This window comes from Podarcis cretensis (genome assembly GCF_951804945.1).
Source record: "Podarcis cretensis genome assembly, chromosome: 14".
NCBI lineage: Eukaryota > Metazoa > Chordata > Lepidosauria > Squamata > Lacertidae > Podarcis > Podarcis cretensis.
The window spans coordinates 40,179,613-40,200,160 of NC_137183.1; the positions used below are offsets into that span (position 1 = coordinate 40,179,613).

Sequence of the window (20,548 nt, forward strand, 5' to 3'; positions counted from 1 at the left end):
TGTAAGATGAAAACAAAAGCACGATATTATGCATCAGTAATAGCCGATGTGTTGGTGGCAGATGTTGTTGGACTACAGTTCCCATCAGGCCCTGTCAGAGTGGCCAATGGCCAGGGATGATGTAAGATGTAGTCCAAAGCACCTGGATGACACCATGTTGGCTATTCCTGTTCTACCTGTCATCATCAGTGGAATCATACATGCGGTATGTAAGAAAAACCCACAATACAGAGCAATAGAGGCAGTTTTCTGAGCAGGGGGGACAATCAAGGTTGCAGTCATTTCTCATGTCATAAGACGTACCTCTTCAACAAGCGTATATCTCCATGTTCCAAAATGGCATTTAGCTATTATGCAATTCCATCTCCAATACTGCCTGCCCATCATCTTGTGACTCAATTGCACATTCCACATACGTTTTAACCAGCAGGCACCTATTGTCATCCAACTGAAGACAGATGCAGGTACAGTCTAAGGTCAATGTCTTCAAGCAGGGAGCTGCATCACATTTGCAGAGCCCACTCTCACAACATCACAACCCACTTTCATCACAAACTTTGACAAAATCGCCATTTCCAACCACAAGGACTTGTATGGGAAAGTGTTCATATTACACTTCAAAGACTGACACCATTCGAGATTTCTTATTCTGGGGTGGAGGGGAGTATTTGTTAAGAAACTGCTTGAAACAACTTTGACATTATCAGCAAAACAACCCTCCCCTCCCCCAACAGAAAACATTTCAAGAGGTCCCGAAAAGCTAATGAATAATTGCCCAAATAAGCGTTTTGCCTCTTGCCATTTGCCATAAATACATTAAAGAGCAATTTCCAATTTTAAAAAAGAACTCAGTGCACCGAGGGTCTAAACACTCATGTCAAATTTTTGATCTCATGACCTTCCATTTACATTCTTGCCTGAGATATTCTTGGAAGTTGAATAACACCAAGTGGGCTGGAGCAGTCATCGCCAGCCACCATTCTTTTGTACTGCTCCATCTTCTCTCAAAATATAATTATATAAAATGTCTTCCCCCTACCAAATGCATTTTTCTTGCTTGCATTTGCTGATAGGAAAAAAAAAATGGCATGGAAGCTTTTGTTTGATGAAACTGAAACTTGGCTATTAGAAACTTTCTCCTACTTTAGGCATAAATACATTCGAGCATCATTGCTGAACTGTCAAAAAAATACAGTCTTCTAAGACATTTCAAAGTGTTAGCTTTATGTAATCATGTAAATACATTTCTCCAGCAGATGTTTTGCCCAAACGTGGCAACAGCAAGCATACAAACATATAAAAGGGATGGTCTTGATCCTTCAAAGGGTTTAATGCATGACCCAATCCCACTTCCCTCTCCTCCCACTGCTGAAAACACAAATGTATGTACTTACACTATATGTACTTACCTATGAGTAAATCTTACTGAATTTGGCCAGACTTACTTCTGAGTAGGCATGCATAGGATTGCCCTGCCAGACACATTTTTCATCCTTCTAGTGGGGGGACAGAGAATATCCCCCAACAATCTGGCAGAGAAAGCAGCAGCAAGATCTGTCCACATGAAGATCCAAGTGTATAATATCCTCACTTTAAAGTACGATTTATACACTGAAGATGCACAGCAGCACATCATAAACCTTTCCACTGCCTGAGGGATATCTCTGCATTACTTCAGCTCTGGCCTCCCAGCAAATATCCTTCTTTGAGCCAAAATCCATAATCCTTCTTTTGACAACTTTGCAAAGTATTGAGTCCTCTGTTAATTCTGGCTTTGGCAGCAGCTGACTCCTTGGGAGTCAGTCCCATCAACTATGCCCTACTCAGAGTAGACCAACTGAAATCACTGGGCCCATTAGTCATGTCTGCTGATTTCAGTGGGCCTACTCAGAGTAGGACTAGCAGTGGGCACAACCTACTGAGACCTACTTCCAAATGAATATGCTGCATGAGGGCCCCCCCCTTTTGTCCTTCTGAGGTGAAGCATAAAACCAAGAACAAACTATTGCATAAATGTTTCAAGATAACTCTTTCAGAAGGGGATGAAAATATTGGGGGCGGAGGCACAACAGCTGAACAAACAAAAAGTGAAATCCAGACTCTGAAAGCATTTGCTGACTGCCAAGGCATAGCCTTTACTGCTATCGAATTCAGTGACAAGGCAATAAAAGATCCTTTCTCCTTGGCAAGAACCCGTTGACTGGCTCCCACATCTGTAAATATCTCTGACCGTGAACAAGCAAAAACCAAGACAATGCAACTCACGCAAGTTGTTTGCAGGAGGTCTTGTTTCCATGTTCTCATAGTGCTGCACGTGGACCACAATGTTGAGATCTCGTTCCATGTGATCTGTTGTGCAGGGAGCTTCTGGTCTCATAACATCAGCAAGAGCCCTAGAGAATGGTGGGAAAGGGAAAAGAGTTAGATGCAGCCTTCCATAAAACCTTTGGCGCTCTCTCTCCCTCTCTCCAGTGTGGTGTAGTGGTTAAGAGTGGTAGACTTGTAATCTGGTGAACCGCGTTCAATTCCCCGCTCCTCCACATGCAGCTGCTGGGTGACCTTGGGCTAGTCACACTTCTCTGAAGTCTCTCAGCCCCACTCACCTCACAGAGTGTTTGTTGTGGGGGAGGAAGGGAAAGGAGAATGTTAGCCGCTTTGAGACTCCTTCAGGTAGTGATAAAGCAGGATATCAAATCCAAACTCTTCTCTCTCTCTCTCTCTCTCTCTCTCTCTCACACACACACACACACACACACACACACACACACCTGCCCTGGAAATAGACTCTCAAATTTTAATTTTGGTAGATCCCTTCCCACTAACAGCAAACTTTGTGAGCCCATGCCAACAGGACAGAAGCCCAAACTAAACCACTAAAAACAAAATGGAGGTATCAACCAACTTGGGTGCCTCCTGAGATTCGAGAAATTAAAAAAACAACACTAAAGGGTTTTTTGAAATTCCTTTTAAAAAAAAGACACACAATGAAGACTGAGGGTGCTCCATCAACTCCAGGAGATATGGAATGATGGGAAAGAAAACCAGAGAAACAGTAGAATGGCGTGCTTGAGGAGTTCACACATGGCTGGCTGGAACCCTGGACAGGAGTATTCATATTTGAGTAGGAAGATATACTGCAACAGTTTGTGGTGGCTACAACTTGTTATCAGAGCAGCGGAAGCTTCTTTTTAGAATGTTCATTTCTGAAGTGAGGACTCAGGGGAAGAGTCCATGAACACAAACACACACACACTTTTCAAATGCTACTTCTGTCTGTTTTGTGATTTTGCTGGAGGTGTAGACACTTTTGGATGAGGCCAGCTCCCAAGCGAATATTCCACCTTCACGCTGATTTGATTTCATGATGTCATATGAAGCTATATCTTTCCCACATTCTGGATTCTCGTGGGTTTGTTTATAAAGCACCCAGAAGCATTGCCTCCAGTAGAATTTCTCCATGCTTCACCCCACTTTGTGCTCACAGAAATGGGTGAGATGTTCTCCAACTTCACCATCTGCAGCAACTTTGACACAGCTGGCAAAGTTGGGCAAACTCTACAGTCACAAGGATGGGCGAATCTGTCCATTTCAGTTTCTCTCGGCTTCACATTTCCTCAGTTCAGTTCTCCACAATTTTGCATCAGTTTTCTCTCCCCACCCCCCCCCCAAAAAAAAAATCCTCAAGGAAATTCATCAGCATTTTTGTGCAAATTTCTCCTGATATACACATTTTTCTTTGCCATTTTTCCTAATATACACATCTTTGCAAAGCAACTTTCCCTGACATGATCCTTCTGAGTATGGTATTTTCAGTATTGTATGCACACTTTACCCCGGTTATACCTAGTTGTACATATTGCTTGCAACATCTGCAGAAGTGTGAGTTTCCAAAGATGGCTGTGTTTGGGTCCGTGTATTGTTTCAGAAAGAAAGTGCTACTTAGGTTAGGTTTGCCTTTAAAATCAAATTTCTCCCCCATTCCTAGGTAAAGGTAAAGGTACCCCTGCCCGTACGGGCCAGTCTTGACAGACTCTGGGGTTGTGCGCCCATCTCACTTAAGAGGCCAGGGGCCAGCGCTGTCCGGAGACACTTCCGGGTCACGTGGCCAGCGTGACATCGCTGCTCTGGCGAGCCAGAGCCGCACACGGAAACGCCGTTTACCTTCCCGCTGGTAAGCGGTCCCTATTTATCTACTTGCACCCGGGGGTGCTTTCGAACTGCTAGGTTGGCAGGCGCTGGGACCGAGCAGCGGGAGCGCACCCCGCCGCAGGGATTCGAACCGCCGACCTTTCGATCGGCAAGCCCTAGGCACTGAGGCTTTAACCCACAGCGCCACCTGCGTCCCTAGTTGGGAGTAAATCATTTTGGGCAGCCTAGTTTTTATGAGATTCCTCCCCCCCCCTCAAGATTACTACTAAATGAAAACCAGTCCTGCAATATGGCAGGAGAAATGAATGAGTATGTGGTTGCCCAGAAATATATATCTATTATAAAAGTGGCTCATCTCTTTCTCCTGCTATACTCCGGCACTCATGGAAATTGATAAAATGAGCATCTCATCCGAACGTGTCGTGGTCCTGTAGAGCTTCTTTGGTCTGATCAGCCTAAGATGGAATCCAACATGTTGGCAACAGCTTTTCCAAGACCCATCTGGTGTGGCCTCGCAACACACCTGTGGGCCCATCCCACTGACTGGAGACCTAGGATTTAAACCAGTGAATCCCAAAAAATTACCAGGTCCGCTAAGAGGCAAGCAGGTAGCAAGAGGGCACTGGAGATGTAAATAACTATCAGACTTTGAAAAGCTGTTATCACTGGATCAAGTTCATCAGGTTTGTTGAATTAATTACCGGTACATGAAATAGTTTTAATTGGACTTTGAATAAATGTGAATTGATTGTGACTGTTTTGAATTTTATTGTGTTATTATCTCCCTCAGTGATGCGGGTGGCACTGTGGGTTAAACCACAGAGCCTAGGACTTGCCAATCAGAACGTCAGTGGTTCGAATCCCCGCGACGGGGTAAGCTCCGGTTGCTCGGTCCCTGCTCCTGCCAACCTAGCAGTTCAAAAGCACATCAAAGTGCAAGTAGATAAATAGGTACCGCTCCGGCGGGAAGGTAAACGGCATTTCCGTGTGCTGCTCTGGTTCGCCAGAAGCGGCTTAGTCATGCTGGCCACATGACCCGGAAGCTGTATGCCGGCTCCCTTGGCCAGTAAAGCGAGATGAGTGCCACAACCCCAGAGTTGGCCACAACTGGACCCAGTGGTCAGGGGTCCCTTTACCTTTACCTTTATCTCCCTTAGTGGGTCATGCAGACTGCTGTTATGGTTATGCTTTTTATAGGGTAGGGGGCATTGGAGAAAGATTTATAGACCCAAGGGGCAATGACCCCCCCCCAAAAAAAGGCTTTAGGAACCACTGATTTAAACCATGCCAGGGTCCCTGGTCTGGCTGGGCCCTTCTAGGTAGCATAGATTATATAACCACTAACCAAGTCTGGATGCTACTGACAGAAACGTGCAGCAAAAAGGGGAGGAGAAAATTAATCCAGATTTTTTTCTTTTTACTCTCAGACTGTTGGAAGTCTCTTTTAATGTGCATGGCAAGCTAATTACACATGATACTCAGTGATTCTTGACTGTGGGGCAGTATTATGTCATTTAAATGTCAGATGGATTTCTGATCACCAGGTTCTTTTTATTAAAAAAAAAATAGAGTTGTGCTTGCTTGATCCAGTTAAAAAAGAAGGAGGAGAAAGATTTGTAAGAGCAGGTAGCCAGAATGAGTTTGGGCATTTTGAAATGACACTTCAATAAGAAGCAAATCTTCAAGACCCGCCACTGCAGAGCTGGCCTACATAGCAGAGGAAAAACTCGCAGCTAGCAAAGATCCCAAAGAGCTGTGTACATTAATAGGCTCCTAAGAGGGGAATATTATCCCAATACAGCCTCAAGTTATAGACTGATCCTGAATAATCCACAAAAAGCACGCACACGCACGCACGCACACACACACACACACACAGCACACAGATCCAGTCGGTTCAGAGAGGATTTTTGATACAGGAAAAATGGCCAAAGCTTAAGGTAGCTGCATATATTTTACAAAAATGCTGGAGACAGCTGCGTGCTGGGACAGGGAGGCAGGAAGCAGAAATGTGGCAAATCTAATGACCTGTTTATTGAGCATTCATCCTGATTCGCTTAAGCGGAGGTTAGACTGTGTTTGACTATTGAGCATTCCTCTTGATTCTTTGCTCCCAAGGCTGTCATGTGGCAAGCAACATTTCCTCCTGAATTTCTCTTGGTTTGTTTGCGTGATGGTTATACACCTTCTGATTAACCATTTGCCCACACTTTATTATTTATTGCATTTCCATCCTACCCTTTTTCTCCAATGAACTCAAGGCAGTGTACGTGCTTCTCCCCCTTCCTCATTTAATGCCCACAACAAACCTGTGAAGTAGGTTGTGCTAAGTGGCAGTGACTGGCCCAAGGTCACCCAGTGAGCTTCATAGCCAACGTGGCGATCTGAGCCACTACTCTGCACCTGCTCTGTTTGGGATGCATTTTGGTGCATTTCCCCATCATGTTTCTAAGCAGAAGATGGGCAGGTGGTGGTGTTTTTTGAGTTGATTTATTGCCCTGGGACAACAGAGAGATTTAATCCAGTTTAATGGTGCAAACCTCTTCAGCTTTAGAAACCTTAGTAACAATAACTGCATTACTCAGTTTTGGAGAAACAAAAAACCTCCAACAGCAGGAGAATGGCTGAAGAAAACTTGGAAAAATGTCTTGTTCACTGAGCTAACATACAATAGGAATCCAATATATGCAATATGTTTTGGCTACATTAGCAACAGCACTCCCATCTTGAAGACTGGAAACAGAACTTCAACTTGCAAATGGGGGAGCTGAGACAAGGAGGCCATCGCAGCCTAGCAGAAGACCACTTGCAGTTACCCAATACAATTCCTGCAAGAAACCCAAATAGCATGGGCATCATCAAAATGTGTGCCTGCTTCTTGAAACCCAAACACATGCATGTGAGTGGCCAGAGACTCTCAGCCAAGTGTGACATGTGTAGAACATCCACATTGTAGATGCCGTCTGCGGATGCATTGCCTGCAACAATATCTCGACTTGTTCCTGGGGAATTAATTCATGGGCTTTTAAACTAGGAGCTTTGTTGTTTGCTGCTAATAGTCATAGTCACTGTGCTACATTGGCTTGCAATCAGGTTAGAGAATCTATAGCAGCAATGGGGAACTTCCCGTTTTTGTTGGATTACAACTCTCATCATCACTGGCAACTAGGCAGCATCAAAAGGACCACAAGCTCCCCATCCCTGATTTACATAAGTTGCCAGTAAGGTCTCCTGTGAATGAATTCTCCTCCCTACATATCTACATGCAAACTAGAGGCAACCACGTTTTTCACTAGCCAAAGCCAATACAAGGACTCTTGCTTGTGCAATGGAGCTTTCCTACCTCTCCCAACTCCACATGGTGCCCCATGTCTCACCCATATCTGCTCTGTGGGGGGGGGGGGGTCAGGAGTGCCCCCAGAACAGTGCATGGGGGGAGGGGAAGGAGAGGGGAGTTCATTTCACCAAGCAAGCAGAAATGCTCACACTGCCAGAATGATCTCCTTAGCACAACAATGGCTTCTACCCAAAATTATATGCAAATAAAAAACTAGGTATCAAGGATTATGGTCAGCTATGAAGATAGAGTGTAAAAAGAGGTACAGTGGTACCTTGGTTCTTGAATTAAATCCATTCTAGAAGTCTGTTCGACTCCTGAACCGGTTCGGAAACCAAGGCATGGCTTCCCATTGGCTGCAGGAGCTTCCTGCACTCAATCAGAAGCTGCAGAGGACGTTCGGCTTCTGAAAAACATTCGCAAACCGGAACACTCACTTCCAGGTTTGTAGCATTCAGGAGCCGATTTGTTCGGGAGCCAAGCCGTTCGAGTACCAAGGTATCACTGTAGTGGACTATTTAGATTTAGGTGGTAGGTGCTATGTAAGTTTGATGTTACCCCAAACCAACTTTCCCCCCTCTCTTTCCTCTCCCCACAGCCCCACCGTCAGGGATGGGGCAAGACATTGCTCCTCCTTAGGCAGCAAACTCTGCTGTTGCTAGACCCCACTTCTTTTATCATCAATTGATTGATTGATTGATTGATTGATTGATTGATTGATTGATTTACCACTTAATGGCCAAATGGGTTTCTATGTGGTCTTCAAAACATAAAAACCATTTCCACTAACATTAAAACAAACAAGGGTAATTTAAAAACACCATAAAACAAACCTATTAAAATATAAACATCCACAATTAAAATATGCAATAAAGCAATGTAATTTTAAAAAGCCCAGCCATTAAAACAGGAGACTCAGGTCAAGGGAATGCTTGTGTAAATGTGTGCTTCTTCCAAAGCCAGCAGAATACCAATGCAGATTCTCTCACTGCTGTCACTTTTACTCATCCCCTCCTCATCCCACCACCACCACCACTGTGCTTACTTTGGAACCATTTTGCTGGCAGCAGCCCTGGTGGCTTCTCCGCCTGCACTGAGGAAGGGGGTCCCGCCAGCCCTGTTCAGTAGCCGTGCCTAAGTAGAAGGGCAGCAGCAGCAGCAATGACCAGTGAGTTAAGTGAGCAGGAGCCCAGGGGATGCTAATCACACACATTGACGCAGGAGACAATGGTGGCAACCAACCTGGATGGCATTAAAAGAGGGTTAGACAAATTCATGGAGAACAAGGCTTGCTGGTTCGTAGCCACCATGGCTATGTTCTGTCTTCACTGTTGGAGGCCTAAGTGGGCAGGATTCTGTTGTGCTCATGTCCCTGCTTGTGGGTTTCCCATCTGGTTGGCCACTGTGGAAACGGGATTCTGGAAGAGTTGGGCCATTGGCCTGATCCAGCAGGTTCGTATTCTGTTCTTACGAATGAGGCCATTGCCTTGGCTTGCTGCATGAAAGTGCGGTACCTATGCCTGAGTTTTGCTTAACGTCCCACCTGATAAATAGTTTTGGAGAATTCAAAACTTTGGTCCCTATTTTGGGACAGTTTGACTGGTCCCAATAAAGGTATTGTCCGACTATTGATTAGGGTGGAGTTATGGTGGAGAGAGTGAACGATTCTTAAACACATTTGCTACTCTGGTGTACAGATTGATCCATGCACCAGCCATCCCATTCCCCATCTGTTGTGTTTATTCCGCAAGAGCTTCAACTTCCCTTCCAAGCTCCTGAAACACTTCATTGCTTCTGTCATGTCCAAATGGAATTCCTCATTCTCTTATTGCAGATCGCCACTAAGACAATCTTTCAGCTGCTGCAAGGAAGAAAGTGCCACTGAAGTCAACTTCTGAGTAAGCATGCACATGACTGAGCTAAAAGGATCGCTTATCGCAGTTCACAGCTAAAGTTCCATTATTAAATTCCTGTTATTAAAGTTTCTTTTTTTAATGCTACTTTTCTGAGCAAGGGTAAACATTGATTTCAAATCAACCACAGGCCAATCTTGGACGTTGATTGATTTTATTCCTGCTGCTTACTGGGAGGAAATATAAGCAGAGCCTGTTTGATCAGGTCAAAGCCTCATTTAGTCCAGCAATTTATTCTCCCAGGGGCTAGTTATATGCCTCTCCTGGCCCACCCAGCTAAGGAAGGCATATGTCTGATAGTTCAGTCTTCATTGACAAAACAAGCACTTACAGCAACTCCCACAGTGCTCCAGATGTGTGTGTGCGTGCGTGCGTGCGTGCATACATACACACACACACACACACACACACTTCTGGCAACAAGACGGCTGTCCCTCAGATCTGCACACTGAGGAGCAGTTGCACCAAAAGGTTGCCCTCCTCTCCACCAGTTTATATACCCTGCCCTGACAGGTTGCACACCTGCAACCCGAGACTTTTTTGGCATGGAAGTTGTCCCACCTCAAGCCCCTTCTGGTTCTAGGAGACAGTAGGGCAGGGAAAGGTGAGCAATCTACTGATCCGTCTGTCACTGGAGCAGCCTCTGCGTCTTCCACCACATTCCACGTGCCTTCCTCCATCTCAGAATGCTCTGACTCTTCCTCCTCCCCCTCCCCCTGCCCTTGCTCCTGCCTTGTGATGGACGCCAAACCCCATAAATCGCTGGTCCCTTCTGCTGGGTCAATCTCCTGGCCCCTTGCCTCTGTCACACACTCTGTGGAGCCTCTGAGAATTGTAGCTTTGTGAAGGGAATAGGTGTCTCTTAGGAACTCTTGGAACCCTTAACAAACTACAGTTCCCAAGATTCTTTTGGTGGAACCATGACTGTTTAAAGTGGTAGCAGAGTGCTTTAAATGTGACCTATTTCTGTGGGACAATCCAGAGACTTTGGGGGAGAGACTTTGGGGGAGAGAAGTGAAATAAAGTCTTTGGGCCACACAAAATGATGGAAGAGCCAGATAGAACAGCAAAGGGAATGTTAGCATAGCCATGGATACAATATTTTTGTCCCCAACAGTGGAGTTAGGTACTTTTAAAATCTTGACTTAACGGTCAAATGGGAACTCCTCTTTAGAAGATAATGTGTGTTGCTTAATTTCTTTCTCCTTGTGGTACATCAGCACTGCTCATTCTGCTGAGCATTGCCCTGGGACATCTGTCCCAAAGTGCTGCCTTGATGACACCAGTATTTGTCCCTCTCCTGTATTGAAAATGTGTAACATTCTTGTTTTAATTAATTACAATGAATTCCTGGTGGCAAGTGTCCTATGCCTTCCTAAGCTCGTTGGATAATTGTCCCCTGAATTCACTCCACCACACACACACACCAGAAATCTTTAAAGTCTTCCCACTGGTTATTTTTCATGAATATATACCAAGCAGGCATCTGATTCTGCCCCTTCCTTCCATCATATCATTCTCTTTTCATCAGCTGCTTCTGGTCCTAAGTTTGGAGACCAGGTAACAAAAGAGCCCTGTGGAGTTCAAATATCATGAACTAATCTGCAGCAATAGAGGACCTTGTTAAGGACTAGCCATTTAATCTTGACAGATGCTGGCCAGAAGGGGTTTGAAACATGTCCCCCTTATGAATCTCATCCGTTAGCTTAAGTAATAAGATCTCACCAGAAACTTTCGTACCACTGTTAGATGAGCAACAGGGAGTTGAGGGATTATGATTTCTGTAAGTGAACACCGTACAGCTTCCCTCCTTCAACAGCATTTGAAACAGGTAAGATGTTTAAGTTTGGATGAGGATCAATGAGAAAGGTAATTATAAGCACCTTCACTAAGGAATGAGGAGTATTGGGAGCTATTGTGGACCCCTTTGCAGCCCAGCGATGACTCCTGGAATAATTCCAGCAGTTGCAAGTGCGTAGAGATGTGCCGGGAAAACTTGTCAATAGAGGACCCCAGTTGCTTTGCAGAAGTTTCAGCCCAGAGAATTGCTCCTGAGCAAACATTAATGAACATTAAAAGCTGCCTTATACTAGATCAGACAATTTGTACATATAGGCTATAGCTGTGTATGCTGACCAGTAGCAGCTTTCCAGGTCTCAGGCAGAAAAGGACCTGTGATCCCGTTTAAAGAAACAACCTGGGGTCCCTTTCAGCTAGATATACTAAGGTTCAAACACAGAACCTTCTGCATGCATTTCATGTGCTCTCCTATGAGCTATTGGCTCATCCAAAAATTGTACATTCATTGGACACGTTTTCCTATGTATCTTCGTCCTTGAGAATCACTCCGGCAACCATCTCACTGCTGAAGTGTCCTCAATCCCAGCTGCTCTGTTGCATGAATAAACTAGCAGTTTAGGGTATGCGATATTTGTCATATATATATATATGACAACTTTATAGAATAAGCTCATACACAAAAAGGCAGCTGTCCCCAATGAAGCTTTGCTAGTAGGAAGATGATAGGTGAGAAGGGAAAGAGAAGTGCGGCAAAAGCAATAAAGGGAAAAATGGGGCAAATGCATGGAATTCTAGAGTTAGAAGAGACCTCAGAGTTTATCTGTAGAAAATCCATGAGTTCAGCATCCCTGATAAGCAGCCGTCCAAATTCTGCAAAAAAGAGCACCTTTCATGAAGGAGAAACCCTCACCTCCTGAAATACTCTATTCCACCACTGAACAGCTTTTATCACCAGGACATATTTCCTAATGTTTAGTTGCCATTCTCTTTGCTGGGATGTGAATCTGTTGGTTTGAGTCCTATACTCTAGATTAACAGGGGATGAATTAGCCCCATCTCTCTCAGGTATCTGAAGACCGCTATTTATAATGCCTAATCTTCCCCTTTCCGGGATATTTAGACTTCCTTGAGGTTGGGAAAAGATGTTGGGGGAAGGCAGGCAGAAGTTAAGCATGGGATTTGTATAAATGATGGGTTTTAAGGAGGGAGTTGAAGAGGAACGTAGGAAGGTGCCTTATACCGAGTCAGACTGTTGGTCCATCTAGCCCAGTGCCATCTGCACTGACTGGCAGCAGCTTTTGGGGGTTTCAGGAAGGGTATTTTCCCCAGCCTTACCTGGAGATGCTGGGGATTGAACCTGTGTCCTTCTGCATGCAAAGGCACTGAGCTATGGGCCTTCCCTGGGTAGCTCCATCTAAAGAACCTGAGAGAGAGAGTTCCAAGCCTAAAAGACCCACAAGGGGAAACAGGTGGAGTTGCTGGGAGGCTCCTGATTCTCTGCAGGCAGTCTTTGCATGGAACTGAACGTCTGAACGATGAGCACAGGCACTTGCCGCAAATTAACCAGAGGCAAACAATCACTTCCCCTTCCTAGCTCAGAGGTTGTCCTGCTCATTGTCGCCGTGTCACCTTTTCAGCATACCTGTCCACGTAGACACTATAGAAGCAGAGGCAGGGAGGCAGTAGGGTGCCCAAACCTCTGCCAAGATTCGAGGGGCAGAGGACAGAATGGAATCTCACTCTCTGCCTGCTCTTGGCCTTCATTTAGTGGCTGAGCCATCTCAAGCCCAGGAGGGCGTTTTTGGATACCCCTCCACTTGTAACCCTGGATTCACAGCATGTTGGGTTGCCTGCGAATTCCTGCACTCTGCTGCTCTCCTCCTTGGTAGTAAAAATGATCACCCATCAGCCAGTTTATAAATAGCAAATAATTGCTAGTGAAAGAACGGGTGATGCATTCTGAATCCTATTTTGGGTGTCTCGTTGCAGGGGGAGGCTGTTAATCACAAAGCAATAGCAGGATCTTGGACAAGGAGATGCTCCAGGTGCAGAGTCCATGGGAGGGGAAAGGAGGAGACCGGGAAGAGATGAGGAACCAGACTACCTTTGAGTTATACCTTTCCAGAGCAAAACAGCCCTGTCCATCTGAAGGCATCCTGGCAACTCCAGCCTTCATCTTGAAAGTTCCCCTGGCTATGCTGGGATCAATTTAATAGAGCTATTTGCTGCTGCTGCTTCTCCTCTCCTTTTTGTAATTGTTTTTATTTTATCTGCAAATGTCTTTCCCCATCTGTTTTGCTTTCATGTGTTGGGGATTAGCATAATGAATCAGACAGACCAAATGATTTGACAAACGGGTTGGGTCTTTGATTCTCTACTGTTGACACAATTTGGGGGGAGTGTGTGTGCGTGCGTGTGTTTAGAATGGCAGGGAGAGGCAGCCAAAAGTGGGATTGTGCCCACTTGCCTGATCGCCAGCTTGTGGTTAGAGCAGCACCCATCAGCTTAATTTGCCATTGTGTGTGTGTGTGTGTTGTTATATTTGATCTGAAACAGCCAGTTACTTGATAGATGCAAAGCGTACAACACAACACAGAGATGCCAGTCCACCTCCTCATTGGCCTCATTGTAAAGTGACATATTATATGAACCTCTGTCTCATCAAGACCCTCAGTCTGGGGTCCTTCTCTGCAATCTCCCTGCTATGCTTCATCCTTTCCTTTCAATGTTAGGAAGCAGGTTCTGTTTCTCAGGTGTGGAGGCTCAAGCACCCGCGAGCTGATATTGTGCCCGCTTTGTACCTGGAAACCAAGGAGATGCTCAAATGAAGGGGTGGGTGTGTGAGAGAAAGAGACAGTGTTTACAAGCCACTGCGGAGAAGTTTGCCCCGTAAGCGCAACAGTTGGAAAGGGGGGGGGGGGGGAGAGAGAGAGAGAGAGAGAGAGAGAGAGAGAGAGAGAAAGAGAGGGGGGGAGAGGGAGAGGGAGAGAGAGAGTTACCGGCAGACCTCGCAAGCAGAGTTAAACGCCACATTTGTTATTTTTTTGCTGTTGCTGCGCTTCTACATCATGAGTGAGCTTCTGTGCGCGCGCGCCCCTCACCCAATCTTTTCACTATCTGGAGCTACTCGGCCGCCGCTGCGCCAAGACATGTGCGTTAATCCCTGTGCAAGCATCTGGCTAACACACCAGGGGGTGGCTACTGGTTCTTACATGCCCCATCGAGGGTGGGACAGGGCACCAGCGCGCCCTGAAGAAAGTGGGGAGGCGGGGGACTCCAGCGACGGTGGTTTTGTAGTCATGGCTTTTAAGGCCAGCGGGAGTTCTTTCTTAAGCTCAACACGCGCAGAGACTCGGGCAGGTGACCGCCTCTGTGCTCGGGTTGAGTTCGCGGGTCGTCATCCCCCACCACACAACATCCGAAAAAAGGTGGTTAAGCCTCGCCTTACCTGGACATGTGTTCCCTCTGAGGTCGATGCGCTTTCTCCAGCCCCAGTTTGGTGAAGATGCCCACCAATACCATGACAGCCACCACCCCGCAGATGATGTAGACGATGAGGTTGGTTTTGTCTCGGGTGGGGTCGTGGGAAGGGTCGACGGGGCGGTTGGGCGTCTTGCGCCCGTTCAGCCAGGGGGGCTTGATGTAGTTGGTGCAGATATCCTGATCCAAGCGGCCCTTCCGGTACTTGCAGCAGAAGCGAAAGCCACAAGTGCCGCAACAGAAAGGGTATTCCCGGACGCTGCAATTGAACGACGGGTCCCACTGGCCCATCACGTCGTAGTAGCCCCTGCATTCCTCCGGGGTCGGGGGCGGCTCCGAGGCGTCGACGTGCTGCTCCCCTTCTCGGCTCTGGTTCCCCCCGGAGAGCATCACGATGCTGCCCAAGTGCTGCCCGGCTTTTTCCTGCGCCCGGCACAAAAGGGTGAGGAGGTCTGCCACCAAGTAGCTCAAGAACAGCCGGAGGAAGCCCTTCATCCTTCTCAGCGCCAGCCCGGGCGAGCTGAGGCTGTCTCCGCCGCCGCCGCCGCCGCAACTCAAGCCGCTCGACGCTGCTGCGATGCGCCAAGAACTGCACATAAAGGGGGCTCTCGGGCAACCGCGGGGAGCCCGCTCGCCTGGCAGCCCGCGCGGGGTTTCAGCACCGTGGACAGCTCCGTGGCTTTCAGCGCGCTGGGAAGCTCCTAGCGGCCGCGCAGCTTTGCAGAGCCGCCTCTGCCGAGCATGCGGAGCTGGGGGGCGGGGGTGCCAGTCCCACCTCTTCTCTCTCTCTCTCTCAATCTCTCTCTCTTGTTCTTTTTCTCTCCCCCCCCCCACCTTTCGAAGCCTCAGAGCGCGGGGAGTGAACTGCGCGCGGCACTTGTGGAGCGTGGAGACAGGCAGGAAAAGCGAGCGTGGATGAGTGAGGGTCCAAAAGCACGGAGGAGGGTGGTCGGCGAGGGGGGTGGAAGGGGCAAGAAGCCTCTGGGGAAATCGGAGCGCGGGGTGGTGGCGGCGGCAGCGGCTGCAGAGCGGTTTTGCAGCGGTAGGTGGTTGCGAGGGGCGGGGAGATGGAGAAGCGATGGTGTCTCTAGAGGGAGGGGAGGACGCGACTCAACTGGCTTCGCTCTCCAGCTGCCATCCAGCTCGCACACCAACGGGCAGAGGAGACCTCGCCAAGTTCTCCAGCAGGGAAACTCTCTTGCTAGAAGACGCGCGCCCTCCCCGGCCTCTCCTGCAAGGAGGAGAGGGGAGGAGACTGCAGCTTCTTCCTGGCATGGGAGCCAGGAACAGTTTGCGTGTGCCCCACCTCACCGGTGGGAAAGCAGTCGGGCAGAGAATTAGGTCGGAACCAAAGGCTCTGAGCCGGTGGGGCAAGCAACTTGGAGATACAGAGCGAACACATCCATAACAGATTCTGGGGCAGTTTCCTTTTGGGGGGAAGGGGTGACACAGCCAACTCCCCACTTCCTCCAGTATCTTTCAGAACCAGTCTATTCCAGGAGTGGGCAAACTCCAGACTTGAGGGATGGGGGTCTACTCTGGGGTATTTTTTTACTCGAAACCCAGGAACTGGATCTCTGATAATGCCTCTTGCTTATCTGAACAGAAAGGGGGGGGTGTAAGTGTGTGTGTGTGTGTGCAGAAACTAGTTTACTGCACAAAGGGGAAATATATATTTATAGTCAAAACAAAATAAAAGAAAAAAAAATCCTTCCAGTAGCACCTTAAAGACCAACTAAGTTAGTTCTAGGTATGAGCACGAAAGCTTTAAGGTGCTACTGGAAGGAATTTTTTTTCTTTTATTTTGTTTTGACTATGGCAGACCAACACGGCTACCTACCTGTAACTGGAAATATATTTATAGTTCTGTCCTCTTTGCCTCTGGCCCTGGCCCTGCTTGTGGCCCCCAGAAGGCAAGGTCTATCTAGTCCACTATTTAGTCCAGAGTGTTTTCCACAACGGTCAACCAAATGTCTCTTAGAAATGCACAGTCAAGACATGAGTGCAGCAGTACTGTTATGAGTTTTGGGAGAGTTCAGTCTGGATGATGGCCAGAGTCCCTTCCCATTCTTGAGGTCCTGTATCTGTGAGCGTAGAATGCATAAGAGCAAGCATGCCAACGCATACCTTAATTAAAGTAATGACTTTGGCTAGCTAGTTAGGCATCACAGTTAGCATAACCAAAGAAGATGCTCTGTGCCATAGAACAAATGGGTAGGCCTACCTCTTCCATTTCACCTAGCTGCTATGTAGGAGAACAAGAATCAGAGGGGTGTATGGTTGTGTGTGTGTGTGTGTGTGAGAGAGAGAGAGAGAGAGAGAGAGAGAGATCTGGAAGCAGGCTGGAAGGGGGGGGGGAGAAACCTGTTTTGTTCTTTGCTAAGCCTAAGCTGCACTTTGGGGGGAGGGTTCAAGAAACCTAAAAGGAAAGCAAGATCTAAGGGAATGTTAATGCTGTCAGCAGTTCCATCCTATGCTTAGATTGTATACTTGTGGAAAGAAAATCATACATCCTAAAGACACCACAGTCTCTGCTGGCCTTCATTCTCTGGAAACTGAGAATGCAACCCCTCTCTGCAGCCCCTGGAATCAGAGATTGGGTTGGTGTGAAATAGTACTCTCCTCCTGTTCTCCCAGCAACTGATTTTCAGGTGGCATGTTGCCTCTGTTCCTGGAGGTGGCAAATACATATAGCTATCAGGACAAGTAACCATGGATAACCGTTTCAGGAAGGGCCATAGGGCAAGTAGCAGAGCATCTGCTGCACATGTTGAAGGTCCCAGCTGCAATTCCTGGTGTCCGCGGGTAGTGCTAGCCAAGACCTCCATCTGAAATCTTGGAGAGTCACTGCTGAGACAATAGACGGACCAAAGGTCTAACTTGGTATAAGACTTATGGTCCTGTTCTCCATGAACTTGTCTAATCCTTCTTTAAGTCCATCCAAGCTGGCTGCCATCACCACATATTGGGGCGGCCAATTCCGTAGTATAACTATGCACTGTGTGAATAGTTTTTTCTGATCCTATATCCTGAATCTCCCAGCACTGAGTTTCATTACATGAATCTGGTTTCAAGTATTGTGAAAGGAAGAAAAACATCTCCCTATCCACTTTCTCTACACCATGCATAATTTAATACAGACCTTTATCATTACCCCCTCCACACACACACTTTTTCCCCAAAGGTAAAATTTGATTACCTTTCATCGTAGGAGAGTTGTTCCAGTACCTTGATCATTTTGGATGCCCTTTTCTGCAGATGTTTTGCAAAACTCTGCACACATGTGGGAGGGATCCAAAACTGCCACACATTTGTTATGGTATGAGCATTATTCATGTGTCACTTTTTCCAGTGTGTCTAATGTTCCGCCTTGTTTATCATGCTTCCCTGCAGAATAAGCCCTGTTATATTCACAGTACAGAAGTGCAGTGAAATATGATGGCCTGATATAATGATCTAAGATGATCCTCTACATCCATAGATGAGCTGGAGTCCAGGTTCCATGATGCCACCACACTAGTCAGAAGACAGTATTAACTTCCACTTATATTTGTAGCACAGCATGAGGACTTTTTGGGGAAGATGCACATAACTGAATGCCTTTCCTCCACCTCTCTTTTTCCTCCATAGCCTCCCCATATCACATATCAGAACACCAGCAGAAGTGGGCAGAGTAATGAATGTACATTTTATGTTTGTCCTGTAGGCTAGTTTCTTTATCATCCATCCAGACAAGCGAGGGGCATTACCAGGGTACATCCCAGTCAGGTAAAAACATTCTGGTTATGAAGCACAACCAGTGAGGGTTGCGAGATGGTAGTTCTGAGGGCCTGTGGTTCCCCATTCATGTCATCAAAGTAATGCAACATTCTACCATGGTCCAACACTACAACATACAACATTGCACTGGGAGAAGACCTGTTCTCCAGCATCTTCTCTAATGTCTGCCTCTCACAGCCAGCCATAGATCAGAAGCTCAGACTGTGTATTTAGCCCAAGGCAGTTGGTACCAAGCTAAACCTTGGCACAAGCTGGTTGCTCTCGCCACCCTTTTCTCTTGCATCTCAGATTTTGAACTGCTGATGTGTCTGGATCACTCCAGCCAACTTCCTCCCCGAAATCACGAAGGTGCAGTAAATAAACAATAAGGTGATTCAGAGGACAAAGCAGACGTCTGAAATTGGAGAGGGCTGTAGTTAGCTAATTGCCATTCTTGGTCTCCTCTTAAAAATAGGACTGGAGAGTACAGTGATGATTCCACTAAACATTTTGACAGCCAGCCTGACATTATTGGCCAGTGGGTGAGAAGCAAAGCCCAGGGACTCTAAAGCAAATGAAAAACAATCCATTCTGTCTCAGCCCCAGCCCTCCCTGGCTTTAATATTTAATTCTTAAAACTGTTACCTCTTTCCAGCTCTCCTTGGAACACCTGTCTTTACTCCCTTGCCAATACCTTTGCTTCTCTGCCATTATTTATTATTTAACCGTGTAAAGCTCTTTGGGAGAATGTTAGCACTAAATATACTGAAAAGAATGAAGTAACAGCATGAAGGTGGAAGCTCCAGCCTTGCAGAGCACTTAGATCTGAAGCCCAGAAAAGTTCTTGCACAGTATCACAGTGCTGCATTCCTAAGATGGAGACTGCGGGTTATAACTTTGGGAAATTTCCAACCCTTTCCTTACATACTCCCTGTTCTCTTTCCATTCCTTGAAAAGTGTTGGGTGAATTTTGTAAGTAGGATAGAATATATTATTTTACCATTTATCCTCCCTTTTACTCACGTGTGTGAGCAGAATGTTTAAAGTAATCAGTTTAATGCTTGGAATTCATTCGCCTCGTTAGTAGAGGGCTGTAAACACTATGCTTTGCAGCATTAAATGGAAAACTTTGAGACTAGACTGTATAGCCTTCTTGGTATTTATCCATGCTGTGGTAGCAGGCTGGGTTTCCCCCTCTCCCTCTCTTAATAAAAGAATCACACAACAGGCTGTAAAGCAAGCATAAAAACAGCATTTGCTTACATAAAGTCCTGCACTCGGTTCCAGCAGTAACAGTAGCAAAAACAAGGCAGGGAAATTCTACTTCTAGATTACAGAAAACATAGTTGAGTTCAAAATGGAGTCTCTGCTGGACTGGAGACCAGACAGACATCTGTCTGCCTCAGAAGCATGGTGGGAAAGAGAATGAGTTCTGAGGCAGGAAGAAGTAGAAAAGATTAAAAATAATAATAAAAATAAAATAAAATCGCATTCTCTCTGTTTTCTGGGTTGCCAAGCTTCCTGGGTTGCTAAGAGCAGTATCTTTCAGCCATCAAATGCCTTGGTAAACAGGACTGATTTGAAATTCCTCCTAAAAGTCAGTAATGAGAGAAATGGATCCATCTTACCAGTGAGGGCATTCCACAAGAGGGGAACCACAACTAAGAAAGCCCAACAGACGTCACTGCCCACTAGGCAGTGCCCAATGGTGGCACCACCACCAACAAGGCCTTGTCTTCCTATTGCAGGTGTTCTTGTACCCCCTCCTAACCAGGATTTATTATTTATTTACTCATTTACATTCTTTCTATGGTAAGTATTGTAGTATATTCGTGCATTTGTGTGTTTTCTTCCATTAATGCCTCCAGAGAAATGTAAATCATCTTTACATTTCTACCATTTTGCAGCTTTTCATTTCTTCGAAGTCCTTAGTTAACGGTGTGAGCGAGGAAATGGGTGTTTTGCTTAGCAAAGAACATTCTGCTACAAGGGAAGATGCAACAGGCAATGTCAGCTTCATCACACAGCTTGAAAATTGGCCAAGGATGCACTTCAAAGCCTGAGAGGCTTCCTCTCCTTGTAATGGCAACGCACATGGTGTTCTTCTCTC

At 46.4% G+C, this 20,548-nt stretch overlaps 1 protein-coding gene across 1 annotated transcript in view; it reads right to left on the minus strand.

Annotated features, from left to right (window-relative positions):
- The window catches only part of SHISA9 (shisa family member 9), a 235,357-nt gene extending 219,982 nt beyond the window's left edge, over positions 1-15,375 (minus strand). The window contains exons 1-2 of the mRNA XM_079952416.1: positions 14,648-15,375; positions 2,266-2,393 (exon numbers count right to left, since the gene is read on the minus strand). Coding sequence (XP_079808542.1) covers positions 2,266-2,393; positions 14,648-15,276 — 757 coding nt within the window. The 5' untranslated portion in view covers positions 15,277-15,375. The remainder of the gene's footprint in view (positions 1-2,265; positions 2,394-14,647) is intronic.
- Between the last annotated feature and the right edge of the window lie 5,173 nt (positions 15,376-20,548).